Source organism: Physeter macrocephalus, chromosome 15 (genome assembly GCF_002837175.3).
Source record: "Physeter macrocephalus isolate SW-GA chromosome 15, ASM283717v5, whole genome shotgun sequence".
NCBI classification, from domain to species: domain Eukaryota; kingdom Metazoa; phylum Chordata; class Mammalia; order Artiodactyla; family Physeteridae; genus Physeter; species Physeter macrocephalus.
The window spans coordinates 37,711,105-37,738,034 of record NC_041228.1 but is presented as its reverse complement, the minus strand read 5'-3'; the positions used below and the strand labels follow the sequence as shown (position 1 = coordinate 37,738,034).

The 26,930-nt window shown below is 38.1% G+C and overlaps 1 protein-coding gene across 5 annotated transcripts in view; it reads right to left on the bottom strand.

Moving 5' to 3' along the window:
* Window positions 1-26,930, bottom strand: part of STK3 (serine/threonine kinase 3) — a 340,768-nt gene that overhangs the window by 136,260 nt on the left and 177,578 nt on the right. For all 5 annotated transcript variants that reach the window (XM_024115876.3, XM_028500780.2, XM_028500781.2 and 2 more), the window contains exon 7: window positions 7,066-7,203. In XM_024115876.3, the coding sequence (XP_023971644.1) occupies window positions 7,066-7,203 (138 nt within the window). The remainder of the gene's footprint in view (window positions 1-7,065; window positions 7,204-26,930) is intronic.

The following is a 26,930-nucleotide window of genomic DNA, read 5'->3' as shown; positions in this document are numbered from 1 at the left end:
AGCCCACGTGCCGCGGAGCGGCTGGGCCCGTGAGCCGTGGCCGCTGAGCCTGCGCGTCCGGAGCCTGTGCTCCGCAACGGGAGGGGCCACACCAGTGAGAGGCCCGCGTACCGCAAAAAAAAAAAAAAAAAAAAAAAAAAAAAAAGTCAAGGATAGGCAATGAAATATTAGTCAAACATAAAATAATATCAAGACTAACATCAAAAAAGCAGAATTGAAGGGAAAAAATAGTGAATGAAGTAAGAGTCATATAATATTAATAAGGGACATAATACAAAGAAAGATATTATAGTTATTTTTTTTAAATTTGTTTTTGTTTTTTTGTGTGGTACGCGGGCCTCTCACTGTTGTGGCCTCCCCCGTTGCGGAGCACAAGCTCCGGACGTGCAGGCTCAGCGGCCATGGCTCACGGGCCCAGCCGCTCCGTGGCATGTGGGATCTTCCCGGACCGGGGCACGAACCCGTGTCCCCTGCGTCGGCAGGCGGGCTCTCAACCACTGTGCCACCAGGGAAGCCCTATAGTTATAAACTTGATATATTAGAACAGCATTATGTGTAACAAAAATAGAGACATAAGAAGTTGATCTAAATAAATAAGAATAGGAGGTATTAATATTCCTTTTCAGTGACTGAGAAATAAAACAGGTAAAAAGTAAAGAATAAAGTGATCTGCATAATATAATCAGACTGAGTTAGCAGAAAAATCAATAAACAGAAGTTACACCTTTTTGTTAAATGCCTAGAGAAGCATGTGGTACCAGCCTAAGAATGGAAAGAACAACAAAACAGAATATAATGACTGGAAACATAATATAACATACGAAATAAGCTGGCATATTATGAAGGCAGCAATTCCAATCAGTGAGGAAAAAATACTTATTGCCTGCTGTTTCTTTTTTCTTTTGCAGGGGTGGGGTGGGTAGAATTAGACTAGATCTTCACCACAGAAATATCAAAATAAATGCCAGACAGATTAAGAAGTTAAAAGTCAAAAGAAAATGGAAATATAAAAGAACTAGAGGGTAATATAGGAGAATATTTATTCAATCCAGTGCCATAAAACAAAGGGAAAAAACCATAAATGAACGAAAAATTTAACATCTATGTCAGACAAGAAGATAATTATATGAAGAGTTTAAAAAAGAATATCAATTTTTTAAAAAAGGTAAACACACCAAATTCCAAAGGCAATAATATAGTTTCACTATTTCTAAATGTATCTAGGATTTCCCTGGTGGTCCAGTGGTTAGGACTTGGTGCTTTCACTGCAGGGGCCCAGGCTTGATCCCTGGTCAGGGAACTAAGACCCCACAAGCTGAGTGGCGTGGACAAAAAAAAAAAAAAAAAGTAAACTAAAATATAAACTAAAAAAGGGCAAGAATTCTTAAACCACCTGAACTAATGATAAGACAAAGAATACCCAAAATCAACCTATCACATTCTTGGTCATGTATTTTAAAAAGTAAGGCTGTGTGAAGATTTATTCTTTTAAAATTTGAACCATTTCCTCTTAAATTTTGTTCATGTTCTGAATGATCAATTTCTGAACTGAAAGAATTCAAATAAATTATTTCATAAAAACTGAGAAAACAAGAGTTTAAAGTGAACTGAAGAACAGACTTCTGCTTGTGGACAGATTGAGCAGTCATACTTTCCCCTATACCTCTCCATTAAAGTACAGCTAAAACCCTGGACAATAAAACAAACAAAGGTGGCAGATAAACTAGGGACCAGAGGACTAAAGGAAAGACACAGCTGTGAGTCCATGGGCTTTTTTTTTAACCTCATTTATCCCAGACTGGTTATTGGAGAAGCCAGCAACCCAGAAACACCAATGGACACAAACTTAAAAAGCTCCTACAAAAGCCTGCTCTCTTGAGTCAAAGGATCAGGAAAGGGACAGCTAGCCAGTGTGCCTGCCACCTTCTCTTTTAGACAACAACCATTCTACTCCACCCAAACACCAGAGGGAAAGCACATGCCCCACCCCAACCAGCAAAGGCTGGGTGGGGAACCTAGACTTCTACCTTCTGGAGGCTGTCCAATCCTTTCACTGCAGTGGTATCAGAGAAAACCAAATGTTAAGCTAGGGCATTCATCTACACCAGGCAGTATAAAAAGTGCTCCCCACCCTCAGTGGGGAGTGTCGGTGGAGATCACGAGAAAGCCTGGACTTATACTGCTACCAGGCAGTAATAAAGAAACCCCACCTCCCTCTCTGCTAGAGTGGGATCAGAGGAGGCCTAGTGGAGAATCAGAACTTTCATCACCACCCAGCTATACTGAGGCCCTGCAGTGCCAGAAGAGGCCACTGAGGGAACCTGAGTTCTCACCCCTGTACAATGGTAATAAGGAACCCCTCCCCCACCCTACATGTCAAAGGAGACCAAGCTGGGGACCTGGACTTCTAATGCTACCTGGCAGACATGAGGTGGTGCCCCTCTACCCCACTGAAGCAGTGTCAGTGGACTCCACCTATTACAGAAAATTTAGGTAAGATCCAGAGTCTCATAATACCCAAAATGTCCAGGTTTCAAATGAAAATCACTCATCATAACGAGAAGCAGGAAAATCTCAACTTAAATGGGTAAATACAATCAATAGATACCAACATCAAGATGACATGGATATCAGAATTATCCAGCAAGGATTTTAAAGCAGTCATCATAAAAATCCTCAATTAGCAATTACAAACATGCTTGTAAACACATGAAAAATTAGAAAGTCTCAGCAAAGAATTATAAGATATAAAAAAGAAACAAATGAAAATTTTAGAACTAAAATATATAATAACAAAAATAAAAACCTGATGGATGGGCTGGCTCAACAGCAGAATGAGGACAGAGGGAAGATTCAGTGAATCAAAATATGGAACAGTAGAAATTACACAACATGAACAACAGAGAGAAACTAAACTGTAAGAAAAATGAACAGAACCTCAGGAATCTGTGGGACTAAAACAAAAAATCTAACATTTGTGTCAGTGGAGTCCTAGAAAGACAGAAGAGGGTAGGGCTGAAAAGTGTTTGAAAAAATAACGACTGGAAACTTCCCAAAATTGGCAAGAGATATAAACCCACAGATTCAAGAAGCTGAACAAATTCTAAATTAAACTATAAACCCAAAGAAAGCCATACCAAGACACATCAGAATTAAACTTCTGAAAATAAAGACAAAGATCATTTCATCTTGAAATGATCAAGGGGTAAAACAATTCAAATGGCTGTAGATTTCTCATAAGAAACCATGGATGTCAGAAGACAGTGGCACAACAGTTTCCAAGTAATGAAAGAACTGTCAACGAATAATTCTATAGCCGGTGAAAATATCCTTCAGGAATGAACAGGAAACAAGACATTCTCAGATGAAGGAAAACTAAGAGAATTTGTTACCACAGACCTACCCTAAATGAATGGCTAAAACAAAAAGAAAGTAACAAAAGAAGGAACTTTGGAACATTAGGAGAAAGAACACTGGAAAGAGCAAAAATGGGTTAAACACAATATAATAGATTTCCCTTATTCTCTTGAGTTTTCTCAATCGTTTAAAGCAGCAGTCCCCAACCTTTTTGGCACCAGGGACCGGTTTCACGGAAGACAATGTTTCCATGGGCGGCGGGGATGGCTCAGGCGGTAATGCGAGCAATGGGGAGTGATGGGGAGCGATGGGGAGCGATGGGGAGCGGCAGATGAAGCTTCGCTCGCTCACCCGCCGCTCACCTCCTGCTGTGCGGCCCGGTTCCTAACAGGCCACAGACCGGTACTGGTCTGCGGCCTGGGTGTTGGGGACCCCTGGTTTAACGTTAAAACAAATATTATAACACTTTGATATGGATCTCAATTATGAAGAGGAAGTATTAAAGATAATTATATTATAAATGGGAAGGACAGCGAGATAGATAAAGTTTCTACTCCTCACTTGATCTGGTACAATGAAGAATAAGTCACATGCCATGGGAGTTCACAGAGTGACCCATGACACCACCTGTTCCAGCAAAGCCCATGGGTTAATTCGAATAATGGCAGATCTCATTCTTCTAGAAGGCCAGACTAGGGCAAGAGCTGACTTTCAGGTTCTAGGCTACCCACCAGAAGGTACAAGGAACATTTTCAGATCAGGAGCTCTAGTGGCACTAGGCTGAACTTGAACCTTGTCCCTGGGTATTCAATATCCTCATCTTTTAAAAACGACTAAGAGTTCAACTCAATAATCTCAAAGGATCTTTTCAGTCTCAGTCTACGATTCTTTTAAACTTACACAATTATCTATCTTATGTCAGAAAATAAACCACTATAAAAAATTCAGCATGAACTCCTCTTTAAAAACTGTTTATCAAAGTCTAGAAATCAATATAGTAAAATCTATACACGTAGATTATAGACAAATGTCCATTAAAACTTGGTAATAAGACTGTATTCTTAAAGTTAAAATATAATTTAACTTACATAAGACACATGTGAAAGTCCTTTAAGAGCCAGAATGGCTTCCAGACATCCAGCAAAATAAAACTCTAAGGCATCTAATGAGACACTAATGAGACAACAGATAATAATCCTATCTAAAAAGCTTTTAAAATCAGAAGTTTGTTATCTTAAATAAACATATATTGAATTCAATACACATGTATTAAGCACTAGGTACCAGGAGTGCAAAAGTAATCCCCTCCCAAAAGACATAGCCCCTGACCTTGAATTAGTTACAATCTAGGACAAAGACACAGAAACAAGTTATTTCATTCTAACATGGTAAATGATATGCACAGGGTGCTTATGGGAACACAGAAGAACAACTGGCCTGAATAAAGATGAAGGCAAGGCTTTCTTGGAGGAGTACCTAATTTGAATTAGAAACAGTGAGACAATGAGTAAAAAAGAGCCTGTTGGTAAAGGCAGTCTTTAAACTAACAAGTGGGGGGTGGGAGAAACACCATGAGAAAAGGTATAGAGGATTGAAAAAGCATGATTTGTATAAGGAACTACAAGTCTATTATTTCAGTATTTATAAAGGGAAAAAAGGGGAGGTCAAGCAAGGGGTCAATTAAGAGGCCAGACGAGGATACCACATTATAACAGAGGGCCTCCATGGTCAACAATAGCACAACAGAAAAAGTTTTTAAAAATCAAGAATACAATTATTGGCTCATAAGCACTATACAAAACCAGTTGCATTGTTTGCCCTTATTATAAAGAAAAATACTTGGGCCAAACCCAACTAGAAGCCAGAGGGTAACAGAGCTTGCTAATATAGTCCATACAGGTCAACTTCCTGGGTAAAAAGCAGAATGGAGAAAGGGTGACAAGTGGGGCTGGAGGACAAGTGGGATAAACCTAGAAAAATCCCTTAATCACTGTGTGACCTTCAGTGAATCACTGAACCTTTCTGGGCTTCATTACTCTCATAAACAAAATTAGGAAATTTTACTAGAATAGTTCTTAAATGCTTTTCCACCCTAAAAACTCTAGGTTAAACACAGAATTTCTTTAAAAAGATTAGAAAAGATTAAGGAAGAAAGACTAGAAAGAAATATTGGTTAAATTATCCAAAAACCAGTCATCAGATACATTTGGATTTACTTTCATCATGAGATTTTTGTACTATTTGTCCCACTTTTTCTGTTATTTCCCCTCCCCGCTTCTTTCTTGACTTCTTTAGGGTTGAATAATTTAGACAGTCAATACAGTAACAAAAGCAATACGTCCTTGATTTATGTGCTTAAAATTCCTTTGAAGTGCTGACAATATTTCAAAATAAATGTTTCAACTAACTAACTTTTGTAAGGTAATATTTGCACATAACACAAAAAACTCAAAAGGCTCAAAGAGAGCCTTCAGCAAAAAGTAAGTCTCCATCCCACTCTTGTCAGCCATATAGTTACCTTCTCTGGAGGCAGTTTCTTGCTTATTTTTCTAGAGCTACTCCACGATGAGCATTGACATATGTATATATACATATATGTGTGTGTAGATGTGTGTATTTTGCCAATCACTCCCCTCGATGGACCTCAAATTGCTTGTTTATATTTATGTTGTTTCCAATCTTTTGCCATTACATTGTTTTATGAAGACTTTTACACATATGTTATTTCACACATGGTTATTTCTCTGTAAATTTCTAGAAAAGTAATTGCTGGGTCAAAGAATATATGGTATTTTATTCTAGACAGATATTGCTAAACCGCCTTCCCTGGAGATTAAGTTAAATTTTAGTAACAATAAACCTTACATTTAAGAGCCTGCTTCTTATATCCCTCAACAATTCCTTTTTTAAAAACAGTACCTTGGAAAAATCACTTTTTATAACTATGTTTTTAATCCTTTTGTCACTTAACAAAAAGAATTATTTTCCAAATATCAAGTTTTGTTAACATGTACACTTACCATAGCTTAGAGGTCTAAGCCAGTTCTGCTGGGAAAGTAAAGACTCACAAATACTTATTAAAAGTATTAAATTATTTCTATTTGCATTTAATGTCAAAGCAGATTAAAAAAAAAAAAAAAAAAAAACCTCCTGACACTCTGGATACAAAGCCAAGTTGTACAGGGACACTGAAACTCTTCATTTAAGTCACCTTGTAACCAGTATTTGTAACATGTGATCTTCACAAGGAGTTCAGGAATCTTGCATTTATGTATCTTATAGAGCAAAACGCCAAAGAAGAAATGCTCGGTCAAGGAATAATACATCAGGAAGAAAAACATAAGAAAACAGTAATAATGGACACGAGAACTCGTATCTGAAATGAGAACCCTATGGAAGTTTAGTTTTAACACAACTTTAGGAGGAAAGAATTGACAACAAAAATTAAAAAGGGGGGCGGAGAGAAGATTGAACTTGGAAAACAAAAGAAAAAAATGAGAGAAAAAGAACATACAGGAGAAGAATGGTGTGTGCGTCTGTAGGTCTGTCTCTAAATCAATCCATATTTCTTGGGAGGTTTTCATCTTCAGAAATCAGTTAATGAAAAAATAAATAAATAAATCAGTTAATGAAACTCAATTCTGATCAATGTCAGAAAGCTAATAGGTATAAAGAAAATATCCTCCCCTTAGAGACACAAGCACTGACCTGTAAAAGTTGTGTTGCAGTAGCTCTCTGCTCAGGATTCTTCACTAGGCACTTTTTAACAAAATCGGTGAAATCATCAGACCAAAGTTCTGGCTTCCTGAATGTTGGTGGTGGGTTTGTGGGAATCATAAAGATAGCCTGGTAAAAATGAAGTATCCAGAAGACATGGTAAGAATCACAATAACACACCAAATAAACAAATCTCTTTATCTATCTTTTTATCAGACTCTAAATGTGAAAAACAAATTTAAGCTGTTCTAGGATTTCCAGTAAAATTGCAATTCAGGAAGCAAGCCCATCTGCTACTAATGTAATCACTTCCCATTAAATTTCCTCTATTTGAGTTGTAGCTCATTGAGCACATCATTCTTTATTTTATCATTGTTAATCAGTCTCCAAAATAGACTGCATTTCTAACCCTTTTAACCAAACTAAGGACATTCTCTGGTTAAACAGATATATCCCCCAATTTTGCTATTGCATGCCAGATTTGCTTCCCATTTCAGGTTTTTAGTACTGCTGTTCAGAATGCCTAGCAGCAGTCTAGTTTGCTTCTGCAATCCAGAATACTTAAGTATAAATATAATTACTGCTGTACTTGACAGAGGCAAGACTTTTATTTCTCTTTCTAAATATATGAGTCAGGATTCCAAAGGAAAAGTTTTAAAGGTAATATATCACTTTATCACTAATGATTTAATTTGGTATTAATAACTTAGTACTAATGATAATACATTCAGAGAGTTCAAAATTCAAAAACTTTACAAAGTTTCCGTGTCATCTTGTCTTCATAGCTACCCAGTCACCTTTTTTTGACCGAGAGAATTAATCCCTAATGTTGTTAGGAAATCACTGTATGTAATGAAGTAACTTCTCTCCTGGGCTCTAGAATAGCTCCTGATAAAATACCATCACTAAAATATCATTTTCTTGGAAAAGATATGAAAAGAATAATAAAGTTAAAACAAATGTATCATGCACTCAACAAATATTAGCTATCATCATTTTCATTTCCACATAATGTTATAAAAAAGATGAGACAAACACAGCAATGACAAACATTTTACAAAGTAAAATGAACTCAATCATATTATAACTAACTGTAGTTTAATAGGTAAGTTTAATTACACAACACTACAGGTGACATGAGGAAAAAATGGCTTTTTGGCAATCAGTTAATATATGCATACAGAGTATACAGACATGGGCCTCTCAAAGATGTATTGGGGGTGAAGCATCCAAAAAAACCCCTTTCTAGACTTTAGTATTCTCTGACTTTCCAGAAGAGAGGTGTCTGTCTCTGTTCTAGCTCAGTTTTTCACCTGGTTGCTGGTCCTCTTTCTTCATGCAAATTTCATGTACCTGAACTTATGTCCCTTCTCCTTAATGCATAAAGAAAATAAAGACGGCAATACTACAAACTACAGAAATACTTAGAAACTAAGTGTTTTACCATTGAAAGAAACTCATCATAGCTATGCTTACAACTTCTGTTCGTATATGGAGAAAATACCAAAACTGTAGACAAAGTAATAAAGATAATATATTCTTGGGGATACCAAGTTTAATGTATTCCTTTGGTATAATAAAACTGTTCTACTCTCCACTGAATTTTTACTAACTGTTCAAAACCCATTCACAAGTCTCACAGAATTTTTATAGCAAAAGACACATGAGAGATCATTTAGCTCAATCTTCTCATTTAACAGAAAAGGAATCAAAAGTCCAGAAAGGCTAAGTGACTTAAAAACAAAATTTCAGACTAGCAAAGTATTCTAATGTTTCTACTATGTTTCAAGAAGGTGAGGTACAGAGCAAAGAGGGTTACTCTATCTAAACAAGCAGTTAATAAGAGGACAGAGAGAGATGATAGATGATGTATACATCATCAAAGAAGAAATGCTCGGTCAAGGAATAATACATCAGGAAGAAAAACATAAGAAAACAGTAATAATGGAAACGAGAACTCGTGTCTGAAATGAGAACCCTATGGAAGTTTAGTTTCAATGTATACATCTTCCCCGGTCCTCCTCTTTTACTTCCAAGTGAAGAAAGCATAAGCAAGTTTTAAGCCTTTAAGACAAGACAGTTACAGGAAAGATCTTAAAACCTATTATAGTCACAGCAGTGACACTAAAGTTGAAGCTCATTCAGTGAAATACGAATGAGGGAAAGACTATTCAGTGGAGAAAATACAGTCTTTTCAACATATGGTGCTGGGAAGACTAGATATACTCACATACAATAAAAATGAATTTGGACTCTTATTTACACCATCTACAAAAATTAACTCAAATCAACAACCTAACAGTAAGAGCTAAAACTATAAAACCCTTAGAAGAAAACATAGGGGGAAAGCTTCATGACACTGAATATGGTAATGATTTCTTGGATATGACACCAAAAATCAAGGCAACAAAAGAAAAAATAAATTGGGCTTCATCAAAATTTAACAGTTTCAGGCATCAAAGGATACTATTAACAGAGTAAAGAGGCAAGCCACGACAGATGGAAGAGCTGAACAAAATGTGGTGTTTATATTGTATATACACATACAATGGAATATTATTAATCCTTAAAAAGGAAGAAAGTTTTGACACATGCTACAGCATAAACTTGAATACTTCATGCTGACTGAAATAAGCCAGTTGCACGAGGACAAATATTGCATGATTCTCCTTATAAGTGAGGTTCCTAGAGTAGCCAAGTTCATAGAGACAGAGAGTAGAATGGTTGCCAGGGATTGTGAGAAAGGGGGTAGTGGGGAGTTAGCATTTAACAGGCACAGAATTTCAGCTGGGGAAGATGAAAAGGCTCTGGAGAGGGATGGTTGGTGATGGTTGTACGGCAACGAGAATGTACTTGATTTTATGGAACTGTATGCCTAAAAAATGGTTAAAAGCGTTAATTTTATGTTTTCTCTATTTTACCACAATAAAAAAAATGAAGGAGGGAAAATATAAAGCATTAATCAAGTTCAGGAATATTAGTTGAATGCCTGCTACACACAAAGCATGGTATTAGACATTATATGGAGTTCAAAGATGCAGCAGGAAATACAGTCACTACCCTTTAGAAACTTCTAACCTAGTCTGGTAATGAAAGAACAGTAAAACATTTAAAGAATAGTACAATAATAAAAGAAATGATATAAGGCATTAAGGAGAGAGGTCATTCCCCTTAGAAGAAATAGCATAAGGAAAAGCGAGAGTGAAATAAAGCTATTGGGAGGAGCAGAGAACGAGCTGACTATCTTATAAGGGACTAAGAAATGATAAGATTAGAAGGGGGAATGAAGGATATGGAGTTTGGTCATCAAGAAAGTACACAACTGAAAGAAGTCTTCTTTTCTGGTGTGTGTATGTGTGCATGTGTGTGTCTTATGTTTTTGCCTTTAATCATAGTTTGTTTATGACCTAAGAAAAGGATTAACAAAAAACAAACAAACAAACCTGGAGATACCCTAAATATGGAATAGAAAAGGCACTTAGGGGCTAGTGTAGATGTCCCAGTATGAGCAATAAAAAGTTTAAACTAGGATGGTATCTACAGGAATGAAACAGAAGAAATAAGGTATGAGACACTACAAAAGAAGAACCAAGAGTACACACTAACAACATTGTTTGGGGGGCTAGAGAAAAGGAAAAACAAAAGATTACTCCAGAATTCAAGAAATAAAAAATAGACACATTAATTGCACAGCATTCAAGTATTCTAACAGTTTACTATATCATTCTTTTGAGAGCCCTCAGAATATGCAGCAGTTTACAACGTGTTATCACTGGCTTCTAACTTGGAAAGTGAGCCAAAGGATCTTCTGTGGACAAAGCAATGAATATTCAATATCCAAATCTGTTGATTCTAGGGTAAGAGTTTATCTCTTTATTAGTGTACTCATCTTCTTTGAAAAAGAGAAAATCCTTTAATAGAACATTCTTATACATCTTACATCATATTACACGTATGACACCTAAGATAGTCCTTCAAAAGCAGTGTAGCCAGTTTTATGACACAATAAGCATCTACCAAAATACAATTATGTACCAAGTATTTTCTGTGTGTTCCTAGGTTCTATTAAAGAAATAGCAAACTGATAGGCCACAAGCTAGATAGCATCAGTGGATACCTTTTGTTCAGGCAACATCTAGCTCATAGTCCCACAAGGTAAAAATCTGCTAGAATCAAGCTGATAAGCAGAGGCCTATTGATGTATGCTCTCCCTTCTACATGGGCCCCATCTAGCCTGGCTCAATTATCTACTTTAGCTGATGGTTCCCATTACATATAACTTTGTGTTACAGATTCTAAAATAAGACACATATCTTGTGCCCACAGAGCTCACAGTCAAACTGGCGGGGGGGCAGGGGGGAGGCAAGGGGGACTAACACATATGAAACACAGCAAAATATGGAGTGCTAGAAAATAAAATTCTTCTCTAAATAACCTAATTAATCTCAGCTCCATAGTTGAAACAGAACATAATACGGCTTTAAGGATGGGCAAAATGGGGTTAATATCAGCTGTGTCAAAAGGTACACAAAAACACCTGCTGCCTCAAATTAAAGAATAAAAATAAATTTGAACTCTCGTCTCTGCAAAATAGTTCAAAGCACCTACATAAGCCCCTATATAGACTGACCTCAAACTGCAGGTAAATGATATGAGATTGTCTAGGTAAATGTTGTTCATCTGCACTTCTGTTACAAATTGATGGATAACAACTCAGTGGTTTATGTCCTTGAAGCTAATGCTCTCCTTTGAACTTTGAGCCAATGACTTGCAGTCTTATCTTCAGATAATCTTAACATATAAGGCTCACCTTAGCAGTAGCTATTAGAAACCCAAGGATAAAAAGCTTAACTCTAATGCTTATTTACCCAGTACTATCATAAAGTGATCCTAAAATGTTCACATTCTATTCCCAAACAAATACTGAACTGCATACAGTTCAAACAAATAAGTCTTAATATACGGTCTACCAAAATATAGACTCTGAAAGTCTCCAGGAAGACCACTATACCTTTTATTTCCTCTTATTTATTTATTTTTTTAGGTTAGATAATCAGTAACAAACTGACAGATTTTTCTCACAGGCTTTACTTTGTTCAACTAATTTAACCTAATCATGAAGCAGAGAGGATCCTCTTGAGAATCTCCAGGTTTTGTATGAGTTGATTAGGTAATAGGCCCCTGCTGTAGAAAGTTTTGGCATTCGGTGTCGAGCCTTATACTAACAATTCACGCCCTTCCTTGACACCAACCAAATCTCATGGACACACGTTACAGCCATAAAATTTATCTTATCTCTAACACCGTTTTGATTGAAGAATGTTAGTACAATAAATGATATGATTATCTTTGTGTTTGTTTCTACACAACGTGTTGCTTAACTATATATTGAACCTCTGATTAAGTTTTAAAAAGAACTTCCCTGATCACAAGCAGTCTTAAGAAGCCAAGAAATATGAGCCCCTCAAAATAACGAATTATCATCATTCCTGGAATTTCATGCCTTAGACTCCAGGAGCACCCAGAAGATATGAAAAGAGCTGGAGCTGAGAAACGACAAAGCCTGAACTTTATAATCTCAATAGAGTGAGTCAACACATATATCTGAAGGTAGCTGGATTTGTGAATGTACAGAAGCAATGGACATGCTAGAATAACAAAGGAACCTGTGCCATTATTCAAGAACCTCAGGCACATGAGCAAAAGGTTATCTTCATAACAAACAAATGAGATAAAGGATGAGAGAGCACTTTATAAAACTGCAAAGAACTAAAAACAAATATAGCTGTTTCCTGATATTGAACATAATACAGAGGTAGCAAGCTACTAAGTCAAAGTATATCATTCCTAAAAAGGATACATAGTAATAATATTTTTAAAAGACTATTACAAATAAGGTAGTGAACAGTACAATGGAATGAACCCTACGCTGGACTTAGGTCAGAAACATAGGCTTGAGTTCTAAATCACCCTCTGACTGTGTGGTCTCAGGTTTTTCATATAAGTGAGGTGGCTGAACTAGATATTTTTCAGATTCCTTTTTGGGTCTAAAAGACTCTGGCACTCTAACTGCCTAGCAATCTAGAGTTAAATCCTAGCTAGACAAGTATTCAATTGTTGGTTAAAAAGAAGATGGAGGTGGAAGAGGACAGTGAAGGATAAAAAAGGCCTACTAGATGTTAATATAAATATACAAATCTAGGTTTTTATCACCACTCCCTTAAAAGCAACTTTAAATAGACAGAGGTTTGAAGAGAATATGAAAATCTAGAGTGACCCTTGCTCTTAGGGTGCAGTTTCTACAGTAAGCCCAGGGTTAAAGTATTGCCAGCATGACCTCACAATTCACTCCAGCTCCAGTTTCAGGAATTTCAGTAATCATTAATCTGGCCCATAAAGGCCAATTTGTCTGCCTAGGACCCAAGTTAAGGGAAGGGATGTAGCTGGTGCCCTGGCAGTCCAGGGTGAATAAGAGAACCAACTCTAGAGGTCTGAGCCAGCTCTAGATGGCACTTGGTTACCATAACACCACCGTTATAAGTAGCCATCTGACCTCTTTTACTTCTCTAAGCCTGTTTCCACATTTTAAAAATGGGAATAATAATAATAGAACAATAAGAGCTACCTCACAGAGCTGACCTGAAGTTTAAATGGGTTAATACATGTAAAAGACTTAGAAGAGCACCTGTCACATTATAAATGCACAATAATGTTAGCTTTATTAATCCAATTCTACCACTGAGGGTCACTTAACTAGTTTATTCAAGATCACACAGCTAGTAAAGTAGCTGTCAAAACAAGAAATCAGATCTATCTGGCTCCTTACCTACTTCACACTATCTCCATGTTCCTATTAAATTTCTGCCACAGATAATTCTATTATAAGGTAAAGGCTCTGTAACACATATTCAGTCTCCAGAAAAGAAAATGCAAAGTTATTTGTATAAAAATGATTATAGTTCACTTTCTGTAATTGCGGTAAGATGCAAATAAAAAATACCAATTAAGAAATGGCTAAGTAAATTACTATATATCAACAAAATGGGGTAACATATTGCCATTAAAATGGAAAATGCATAAATTACAAACCCACAAAGAAATGTACTATTAAAAGAAAAGTGAATTTACAATAGCCAAGATATGGACGCAACCTAAACGTCCACTGACAGATAAATGGATAAAGAAGACGTGATACACACACACACACACACACACAGACACACACACACACTATGGAATATTACTCAGCCATAAAAATGAAATAATGCCATTTGCAGCAAAATAGATGGACCTAGAGATTATCATACTAAGTCAAATCAGAAAGAGAAAGACAAATACCGTATGATATCACTTATATGTGGAATCTAAAATATGACAGAAATGAACTTATCCACAAAACACAGACTCACAGACATAGAGAATAGACTTGTGGTTGCCAAGGGGGATGGGGGGTGAGGGAGGGATGGACTGGAAGTTTGGGATTAGCAGATGCAAACTAGTATATATAGGATTTATAAACAAGGTCCTACTATATAGCATAGGGAACTATATTCACTATCCTGTAATGAACCATAATGGAAAAGAAAAAATAATAAAATGGAAAGATATTCACAATAAAAAAAAGAAAAGTCAAAATAAGAAAATAAAACAACAGTACATAATGATTGCCTTCACATAAAAATGACAAGTACGCAGCAATAAACATTGAAAGATGGTACAGAATCTCGAAAATTCAAAATATCAATTCACTGTCTACTAGACTGCATAAGATTCCTTTAAAATGTTTTATTATAAAAAAAATAAATAAATAAATGTTTTATTATAAAGGCCACTATATATTCAACTTTTAAATATTATATTTATAAATGAACAAAGGCTTCATTTAAAACCACTGCTTAAGTTATCACCTATTTCAGTCTGCCTCTACAACCACCTCTCACAGAAGCACAATTTAAATTCCAATACCTTTGACTGCTTCCAGTTCAATCTTAATTGTCTTTCAAGGTTGAAATATAATATTCCTTTAATATAATTCAAAAATATCCATAAAACATGGCTACAGAAGAAATCAGAAGTCAACAGGGGCCAAAACTTAAGGAACTTTATACTTGCACCCTCTCTCAGATCTCCCAAATTGGAATTCCTGTGTGCGATCAGCTCAATTAACTTTTTTAAGCACATAAAATATACCCAAACCTACAATATTAGAATTTATTCAAGAAGCTTAGAATCTAATGGGGTAGGAAAATGCATACCAGATCACTGCAATAAAATAGTGTAAGTGCTAAAATAGATGTGAACAATGGGCATTATAAAATGACTTAGCTCAAACTGATGTTCAAAGAAAAATGAGATGTTGAGTCCTAAAGAATGAATGAGTTAATGAGGCACAGAAAAGAGAACTGCATGTTCTAAGGTGTGAGGTCTGAAATACCATGGTGTCTATGACGGAAACTGACTTGTTCCAGGTGTGGGGCAGGAAAATTACAAGATGAACCTGAAGCATCTTACTGGCCCTCAAAGAAAAAAAAACAAAAACAAAGAAACACTTAAACTAATCAAGTCTACCAAAAGAAGTTCAAAACCTGTAGAACTCAGCTTCACTCATAATAGATTCTGATTTAATCCGATCTGAGGTGAGAACCAGACACAGTATTTTTTTCTCCCAAGTAATTCTAATGTGCAGCCAACACTGAGAAGCACTGTGCTAGAACGTAAAATATAAGGCAAAGTATTATCATACCACATACCTCAACTTCAGCACCTTCCACATTTTAAAGTGGACTCCCGTTAGTTACAAACTCATTCTAAACACTCCGGATAACATGGAAACTATCAATACTTTAAAACCTAAACAGTGTCTATCACGTTTTGTATCCCCAACAGCATTAGGCATAGTTACTTCTGCAGAGTAAAATCTGAATCTATACTGAGAGTGTTGATATAAAAAACTGCAGTTAAATATGGTGACTTGAACACACTGACTTACCTCAACACCATTCCAAAAATCCTACTAAAGGACAGCAGGAATTTTTTTTAAAGGCTTAAACTCCAAAGAGAGAAGGACAATAGCAAATATGGGACAGCAATAAAATTTTGGAAACAGAAAAGTAAATGGATGAGTCATAACTAACTCAAAAGATCTGAGAAATCAGTGAGAAGTAATCAACTCCCACCACGAGGGGAAAAAAAGGCTAAGAAATTGGAAGGACCAGATACATCTAAAGAAAGAGGACATCTGTAGCAATGAGCATAGCTGGCACCCAAATTTTAGTTTCTAAAATGCCATTCCCACTGAAAGAAACTAGTGCTCCTTGAAGAAACAATTTATTTCAGGGCTGGAACAAGGAAATTACAAGGTGAGCCTGGGGTACCTTGTTGGGCCTTACTTTAGTAAGGAAGCACTCAAAGATTTATGAAATCATGTCAAAAGGCACAGGACTAGCCAAACAGAATAACTGAGCATCAAAATAGTAATAATAATGGCTATAATTGATTATAACATACTGAATAAGATGGAAATCAGTCTATAGCGATATTTTTTAAAGGGAGTTTTAGAAAAGCTATTCTTTATAGGAAAATACCAACTAGTAAATACACAATGATTGAATTACTTAGAAGATCAACATTTGTCACCCTCAATGTACTGTAATGATCAATTCAGGCAAGGATCACCAGAGGATACTGCCAGCAAAAAGTTACTGGAGTAACCTTACTTGCAAGATACAAAAGCACTACCCCCACAGACCACTTAATAATTACAAAGGAGATGTGCCTTTACAATAGAGAGATCTGCTCATTATCACCTTAACTAAGTGATCAAACTTCACTGAGACAAACTGACAGTATGTGATTTCTGATGTGACACAATACGAAATACACACCACTACCCATGAAGTCCTTCCCCCAAACATATAACCTGAATCTAATCTACTGAGTACAGGCATACCTTTTTTTGTGTGCTTTGCCTTACTGTGCTATGCAGATGTTGCGTGTTTTACAAATTGAAGGTCTGTGGCAACCCTGCATCAAGCAAGTCTATCGGCACCATTTTTCCAACAGCATTTGCTCACTTCATGTCTCAGTGTCACAGTTTGGTAATTCTTGCAATATTACCAACTTTTTCATTATATTATTATTATATTTGTTATGGTGCTCTCTGACCAACGATCTTTGATGTTATTACTGTGACTTGACTTGTTGAAGGTTCAGACGAAAATTAACATTTTTTTAGCAATGAAGTATTTTTAAATTAAGGTGTGTACATTTTTTTTTTAGACATAATGCTATTGCACACTTAACAGACTACAGGATAGTGTAAACATAACTTTTATATGCACTGGGAAACCAAAGAAATTCATATGACTCGCTTTACTGCAATATTTGCTTTATTGGGGTGGTCTGGAACCAAACCCATGTATCTCTGAGGCATGCCTGTACTGGAAATGTGGCTAGTGTAACTAAGAAACTGAATTTTAAATTTTATTTAAATTTAAATTGCTACATGTGACTAGTGGCTATCATACTGAACAGTGCAGATGTAGAAAATTTCCATCACTGCAGAAAGTTCTACTGGATTGCCCTGCTCTAGGTCTAATTTCCAGGTTATAGGAAAGACAGGGAATAGAGGAAAAAGCTAAAAGACACTAATACGGAAATATGAAGGCAAATCCAGATTACAGGAAATTCTCCCCAAAAGTCCTTGCCCCACGCTTTAAAAAACTCAATGCCATGGGGAAAAAAGTTTGTGCTTGTTGGGGGACAGAGAGTACGGTGCCTGAACTAGATTAAAAGAGGCCAAGTACAATGTGTGTCAACCAAAGAAATGTGAGTATGGACTAAATAGTAGATTACGTTAGAAAATCACTGTTGATTTTCTTAGGTGTAATCGTGGTACTGTGGCTATGCAAGAGTATGTTCTTTCTCTTCGAGGATGTATGCAGAAGTAAATGTTCAGGGATGAAGTATCAAACATTTCAAACAAAAGATACACAGACAGACGGACAGACAGACAGATGAGAGATAGCTAGGCAGACAGGAGAGGAAGAAAGGGAGGAGAAAGATGGATAGCTGGATAGATGGCAGGTACAATGACAGCTCCCACAACCACACACATCCCAAAGATCCACAGGCCACATCCTAATCCCTGGAACTTGTGGATAGCTTACCTGAAATGGCAAAAAAACTCTGCAGATAGGATTAAATTAAGGCTCTTGAGATTGAAAGATTATCTTGAATTACCTGCGCAGGCCCGCTGTAATCACGAGGGTCCTTAAAAGTGTAAGAGGGAGGCAGAAGAAGAGAATCAGAGGGGGATGTGACTACGGAAGAATGGTCAGAGAGATGCAACACTGCTGCTCTGAAGGTGAGGAAAGGGGCCACAAATCAAGGAATGTGAGCAGTCTTTAGAAACTGGGAAGGGAAAGGAAACAAATTCTCCTCAAGAGCCTCCAGAAGGAAGGACAGCCCTGCCAACACTTCAGTTTTGGCCCTGTAAGACCTGTGTTGCACTTCTAACCTACAAAACTATAAGATAATAGACTTGTGTTGTGTAAGCCACAAAATTTGTGGTAATTTGTTCCAGGAAAAGAAGAAAACTACTACAGATAAACAGTTAGGAGTGGGGAGAGGAGAAAGGGACAGGAGAAGGGAAGGAAAGGGGAGGGGGAGGAAGGGAGGGAGGGATAAGGAGAGAGAAAAAGAGAAAGAGGAAAAAGAGGAAGAAGTTGTCAGGCAGTACATGCTAGTGTGGTAGTGCTACCACCATCAGTATGTTGCCTCTACCTTCCAGGCTACCTCACACTCTGTGATGGCTGCTCAAACATGAGCTACCACGTGCTCACTCCAGACAGCAGGAAGGAAGTTGGGGGAACAGAAATGCACAGTCTCAGTCAGCACTCTTTACCCAGCTTTCCTAAAAGTCCAACACAACACTTTTCTTTACATCTGACATCCAGAACTTATGTATGAAAGGAATGATGAGAAACATAGTTTTTACTCTGAATAACAATACTTTTTTAGCCAAAACTGAAGGTTTTATTGCTAAGAAAGAAAAGATGGCAATTAACAATGTCCACAGTTACACACTTATTTTGATGTATAATAGAAAAAAATAAATTGCACATAAAACCTATGATTTCAAGGATATTTTTTTCTTACTATATGGCTAAGAAAAAGAAGTGAATAAATTTAAAGTCAGTTTAAGTAAAAAAAATTAAGTTAACTACATGTGTTAAAATAAAGAATTTGTCTGGTCTTTGTCCTGGATTCCTAAAAATCTTCAAAAACGCTTGGAATTTCCTGAGTGACAGGAGTACCTTTGTTATACTAATGAGGTGACTCTGGTGGGCCCCCAGATGGCTTCAGGAAGGGCACTGATCACCAAAGAGATCAACTGCGTGATGGAAGGGTTAGGACTCTCAGCTATTTGACCTCTGGGGAGGAGCCTGAACAATGAGTTCAAACATGTGGCTAACGAATCAATTGGGCCTACTTAATGAAACCCCAATAAAAACAGTGGACACTGAGGCTCGATGAGTCTCTTGGGTGGTGAACACATTCACGTGCCAGGAGACTGACATGTCCTGATTTGATGAGGAGAAGTCACAAAAGTTCTGTGTTCCCTCCCAAACGTTGCCCTATGAGTCTCTTCATTGGGCTGTTTCTCCTGATTTGTACCCTTTGTAATCAAACTGTAATCATAAGTAGAGTGCTTTCCTGAGTTCTGTGAGTCATTCTAGCAAATTATCGAACCTGAGGAAGTCAAAGGAACTGACAAGTTTATAGCCAGTTAGTCAGAAATACAGGTGACCTAGAGACCCATGAAGTGCAGCTGGCATATGAAATATCAGCAGTTGTGTTGGAAACTGTGCCCTTTAACTTGTGGGGGTCTATGCTAACTCCAAGTAGTTAGCACCAGAATTGAACTGCACTACACCCAGCTGAGGTTAAAACAGAATACCAAAATATAGGTGGTACTCAAATATGGCAAAATATTGTGAAATTGATGTAGGTTTATATGAGAAGTACCTCTGAAGCAAAGGTGAAGAACAATGTTTCTCTATGGTTTTTCTCTACAGTTGTGGTTCTCAACATGTGGTTCATGGACCCCTTCATGAAGTCACAGGGCCCATCAGGTCAAACTTATTTTCATAAAAATACTAAGACATTATTTTCCTTTTTCCATTGACATTTGCACTAAAGGTGCAAAAGCAAAGATGGGTTGAAGTGCTAGAATCCTAGCACCAATCAAGACAGTGGAACCAAACTATGCTAGTAATCACTGTACTCTTCACTGCTATGCATTCACAGTTTAAGAAAAAAAAAAGTCACTTTTATTTAAGAATGTCCTTGATGAAAAAGAAAAAACATTCATTTTTTAAAAAATCTTAATATTTGAGTGCACATCTTTTCAGTATTCTTGCATTGAAATGAGTAGTATGCATATACTATTTACGCTGCTACCAAAGTACAACGGTTGTCTCAATGAAAAAGCACACGTATGATTATGTTGCAAGCTAAACCACCACTTTTTTGTGTGAAACATCATTCTTATTTGAAAAAAAAAAAATCCTGATAAATCAGATTTGGGTATGTGGCAGACATTTTCTCAAAAATAAACCAAGTGAGCCTATCACTTCAAGGAAAATACAGATCGTTTCTGGTACCCATGACAAAACTCAAGCTTCCAAGTGAAAATTCAAATTTTCAAAAACTTCTTTTACCATGAACTTAATAGCTTATGATACTTAAAAACTGTTCTGATGAGATTAGTAGTGATACTGACAAATGTCATTTTCTGGTATTGTATAATACATCAAAACGTGAAAGCTCTGTATTACTCAGTGAATTAATATTATCTAAATGACTAACACATGATGTTACACAATCACGCATGCAAAAAGATCCAAAGGGCAAAACAGAACGATGGATTTTACTGTAACAAAGTAGGAAAACTCACTACTATGGTTTCCAATTCTAATACTGAAACTAATATTTACAAAACTACTACTGAGTTTTAGTGTAATATCAAAGAAGAATATCTACAATTTTCAGAAAAAAATGATTAAAATACTCCTCTCTCATTCAACTACATATGTGTGAGGCCAGGTTTTTTTCATACACTTGATCAAAATAATGTATTTCAACAGAATGAGGGCAGAATGTACTAAAATGCTTCGATACGGAAACAAACAACATGATTACAAAACGGTAAGAAAAAGAAAAAGAAAATCCTGAACAAAAGATTCATGAAATGTCACTTCCTATAATTTGACCATAAGATTAGGGAAATAAATTAATCATTAGCAGCTTTCACTTACCAGGTAAAAGAGCTTCTAGGACAAGAAGTTCACAACAATATGAAATACTGTTAAAAGATCAGAATACTATTACGGAACAGCAGTAATACCTAGTTAAATTCTGCCAAAATGAAACAGTAATTCAAATCAATGCAAAGAAAAACAATAGCATCCAGCTATATCATATTAGGGCCACTGCTAGCATTTGTGGGGCCTGGAGCAAGAAAACAAAGCCCAAAGTCTACAGCTTGACTATCTTTTATTCCCACTTCTGATTGCTAGAATGCCCCAGTACACACGTCTTAACTCCATTCCAACGGCCCCACCACCACATGCCAGCCCTGTAACAGCTGTCTCTTGTCCACCTCTAGCCTGGTGCAGTCTGCCCTCCTAGGAACAATCCAAGGGAAGAGGCTTGCACAGGCTCAGGACCACTTGGACAGGGAATTCTGGAATCCTAGGTACCCAGAGCATGATCAAGGAAGGGGAAGACACAGACTCTGGCACAGGGATATAGCATTGCCAGAGTAGGGCCACAGTGGGAGCCTTCTAAAGCATGAGCTCTGGGCAAAGGCTCAAGTTACCCAGGTCTAGTACCTATGACAAGGCATCCTCAAAACTACCGTGACTAGAACAAAAAAAAAGTCACAACTTACCACCAAAGGGCAAAGACTAGGATGTATAGAATCTATGATAGTTAATCAAAACACAGCAAAATGTAAAAAGGTACTGATTACAAACAACACGTCACTCAATCTCCATTCATATCTAATAGCAATTGCAAAATTCAGGCAGAGAACCCAAACTGATACTAAGAACCAGGTTAAAACTAAACAAGCCAAAGACAACATAGAGCTCCTGTGACTGAATTAAGATAAAACAATAAGCTAGTCCTAAGGTAACAAGGGTGTTATGCAATGCAGACTCTGGCCCAAGAACAATATAATGCCCACTACAAATCAATTTAACAAAAAAAGTATTATAGAATGAAATCAACATAATTTGAATAAGAAAAACTAAAATTAATCAACAAAAGATATATCAAGAATAAAAAAGAAACACAATTGAAAATGTGGAAAATCTATAATCAGAAAGAAATAACAGACCAATTCAACCTGAAAGTCAAAGTCTGCCGCCATCTTCATTTATCATTCAGGTTATCACTTTTCCAAGTATCTCCTTAAAAATGCAAATCTGGAGATTGGTTTAAGATTGCGGAGTTGAAGGGCGTGCACTCACTCACTCTGGCGAGAGCAGCAAAATCACAACTAACTGCTGAACAATCACCGACAGGAAGACACTGGAACTCACCAAAAAAGATACCCCACATCCAAAGACAAAGGAGAAGCCGCAATGAGACAGTGGGAGGGGTGCAATCACAATAAAATCAAATCCCATAACTGCTGGGTGGGTGACTCACAAACTGGAGAACAATTATACCACAGAGGTCCACCCACAGGAGTGAAGGTTCTGAGCCCCACATCAGGCTTCCCAACCTGGGGATCCGGCAACAGGAGGAGGAATTCCCAGAGAATCAGACTTTGTAGGCTAGCTAGCAGGATTTGATTGCATGACTTCGACAGGACTGGGGGAAACAGAGACTCCACTCATGAAGGGCACACACAGGGTAATGGGCGCATTGGGATGCAGCAGGAAGGAGCAGTGATCCCGTAGGAGACTGAGCCAGGCCTGCCTGTTGGTGTTGGAGGGTCTCCTGCAGAGGCAGGGGGTGGCTGTGGCTCACCGGGGGGATGAGGACAGTGCCAGCAGAAGTTCTGGGAAGTACTCCATGGTGTGAGCTCTCCCGGAGTCTGCCATTAGCCCCACCAAAGAGCCTGCAGGCTCCAGTGCTGGGTCCCATCAGGCCAAACAACCAACAAGGAGGGAACTCAGCCCCACCCATCAGCAGACAAGCAGATTAAAGTTTTACTGAGCTCTGCCCAACAGACCAACACCCAGACCTACCCACCACCAGTCCCTCCCATCAGGAAGCTTGAACAAGCCTCTTAGATGGCCTCATACACCAGAGGGCAGACAGCAGAAGCAAGAAGAACTACAGTCCTGCAGCCTGTGGAACAAAAACCACATTTGCCTGTCACAAAAAGACAGACAAAATGAAAAGGCAGAGGACTACGTACCATATGAAGGAACAAGATAAAACCCCCGAAAAACAACTAAATGAAGTGGAGATAGGCCCCTTCCAGAAAAAGAATTCAGAATAATGATAGTCAAGATGATTGACCTCAGAAAAAGAATGGAGGCAAAGATCGAGAGGATGCAAGAAATGTTTAACAAAGACCTAGAAGAATTAAAGAAGAACAAATAGATGAACAATACAATAAGTGAAATGATAAATGCACTAGAAGGAATCAATAGAAGAATAACTGAGGCAGAAGAATTGGTAAGTAAGTTGGAAGACAGAATGGTGGAATTCACTGCTGAAAAACAGAATAAAGAAAAAAGAATGAAAAGAAATGAAGACAGCCTAAGAGACCTCTGGGACAACATTTAAGGCACCAACATTTGCATTATAGGGGTCCCAGAAGGAGAAGAGAGAGAGAAAGGACCCGAGAAAATATTTGAAGAGATTATAGTGGAAAACTTCCTTAAAATGGGAAAGGAAATAGCCACCCAAGTCCAGGAAGTGCAGAGAGTCCCAGGAAGGATAAACCCAAGGAGAAACACGCCAAGACAGACAGTAATCAAACTGACAAAAATTAAAGACGAAGAAAAATTATTAAAAGCAACAAGGGAAAAACGACGAATAACATACAAGGGAACTCTCGTAAGGTTAACAGCTGATTTCTCAGCAGAAACTCTACAAGCCAGAAGGGAGTGGCATGATATAGTTAAAGTGATGAAAGGGAAGAACGTACAACCAAGATTACTCTACCCGGCAAGGATATCATCCAGATTCGACGGAGAAATCAAAAGCTTTACAGAAAAGCAAAAGCTAAGAGAATTCAGCACCACCAAACCAGCTCTACAACAAATGCTAAAGGAACTTCTCTTAAAGAATGTTACAAAAGACAAGGAAGGACACTACATAATGATCAAGGGAGCCATCCAAGAAGAAGATGTAACAATTACAAATTTATATGCACACAACATAGGAGCACCTCAATACATAAGGCAAATGCTAACAGCTATAAAAGAGGAAATCGACAGTAACACAGTAATAGTGGGGGACTTTAACACCTCACTTACACCAATGGACAGATCATCCAGACAGAAAATTAATACGGAAACACAAGCTTTAAATGACACAATAGACCAGACAGATTTAATTGATATTTATAGGACATTCCATCCGAAAACAGCAGATTACACTTTCTTCTCAAGTGTACAGGGAACATTCTCCAGGACAGATCACATCTAGGGTCACAAATCAAGCCTCAGTAAATTTAAGAAAACTGAAATCATAGCAAGCATCTTTTCCAACCACAACGCTATGAAATAAGAAAAAAATTACAGAGGAAAAAAATGTAGAAAACACAAACACATGGAGGCTAAACAATACATTACTAAATTTCCAACAGATCACTGAAGAACTCAAACATCAAGAAAAAGAGGGAGAGAACTCAAATCAATAAAATTAGAAATGAAACAGGAGAAGTTACAATGGACACCGCAGAAATACAAAGCGTCATAAGAGACTACTACAAGCAAATCTATGCCAATAAAATGGACAACCTGGAAGAAATGGACAAATTCTTAGAAAGGTATAAGCTTCCAAGACTGAACCAGGAAGAAACAGAAAATATGAACAGACCAATCACAAGTAATGAAATTGAAACTGTGATTAAAGATCTTTCAACAAACAAAAGTCCAGGACCAGATGGCTTCACAGGAGAATTCTATCAAACATTTAGTGAAGGGCTAACACCCATCCTTCTCAAACTCTTCCAAAAAACTGCAGAGGTAGGAACACACCCAAACTCATTCTACAAAGCCACCATCACCCTGATACCAAAAGCAGACAAAGATATCATACACAGAAAAAGAAAATTACAGACCAATATCACTGATGAATATAGATGCAAAAATCCTCAACAAAATACTAGCAAACAGAATCCAACAGCACATTTAAAGGATCATACACCATGATCCAGTGGGCTTTATCCCAGGGATGCAAGGATTCTTCAATATACACAATCAAAATGATACACCATATTAAGAAACCGAAGAATAAAAACCATATGATCATCTCAATAGATGTAGAAAAAGCTTTTGATAAAATTCAACACCCATTTATAATAAAAACTCTCCAGAAAGTGGGCAAAGAGAGAACCTATCTCAACATAATAAAGGTCATATATGACAAACCCACAGCAAACATCACTCTCAATGGTGAAAAACTGAAAGCATTTCCTCTAAGATCAGGAACAAGACAAGGATGTCCACTCTCGCCACTACTAGTCAACATAGTTTTGGAAGTCCTAGCCACAGCAATCAGAGAAGAAAAAGAGAGGGTTCATGCCAAGGAGTACTTCCTAGAAGTTCTGCTGCCAGTGTCCTTGTCCCCAAGGTGAACCACAGACACCCCCTTCCTCTGCAGGAGACCCTCCCAACACTAGCAAGGGGACCTTCAAGAAGGCAGAGGAGTAGCATGTGGAGATCACCTTCCTCCCCACAAGTACATCACAAATACACCTACATGTGGAACAACTCCTACAGAACACCTACTGAGTGCTGGCAGAAGACCTCAGACTTCCCAAAAGGCAAGAAGCTCCCCACAGACCTAGGTAGGGCAAAAGAGAAAAGAATAAAAAGAGATAGAAGAATAGGGATGGGACCTGCCCCTCTGGGAGGGAGCTGTGAAGGAGGAAACGTTTCCACACACTAGGAGGCCCCTTCACTGGTGGAAATGGGGAGATGGGAGGGAGGGAAGCCTCAGAGCACAGAGGAGAGCTCAGCAACAGGGGTGCAGAGGGCAAAGTGGAGAGATTCCCACAGAGAGGATCGGTGCCGACCAGCACTCGCCAGCCCGAGAGGCTTGTCTGCTCACCCGCTGGGGCAGGTGGGGGCTGGGAGCTGAGGCTCCGGCTTCGGAGGTCAGATCCTAGGGAGAGGACTGGGGTTCGCTGTGTGAACACAGCCTGAAGGGGGCTAGTGCGCCACAGCTAGCCGGGAGGGAGTCCGGGAAGAAGTCTGGACCTGCCTGAGAGGCAAGAGACCATTGTTTCACGGTGCGTGAGGGGAGGGGATTCAGAGCAATGCCTAAAAGAGCTCCAGACACGGGCGTGAGCCGCGGCTATCACCGCAGGACACCAGAGATAGGCATGAAACACTGACAATGCTGCTGCAGCCACCAAGAAGCCTGTGTGCAAGCATAGATCATTAGCCACACCTCTCCTCCTGGAGCCTGTGCAGCCTGCCACCGCCAGGATCCTGTGATCAAGGGACAACTTCCCCAGGGGAACACACCACGCGCCTCAGTCTGGTGCAATGTCATGCTGGCCTCTGCCGCTGCAGGCTCGCCCCGCATTCTGTACCCCTCCCTCCCCCTGTCCTGAGTGAGCCAGAACCCCCTAATCAGCTGCTACTTTAACCCCG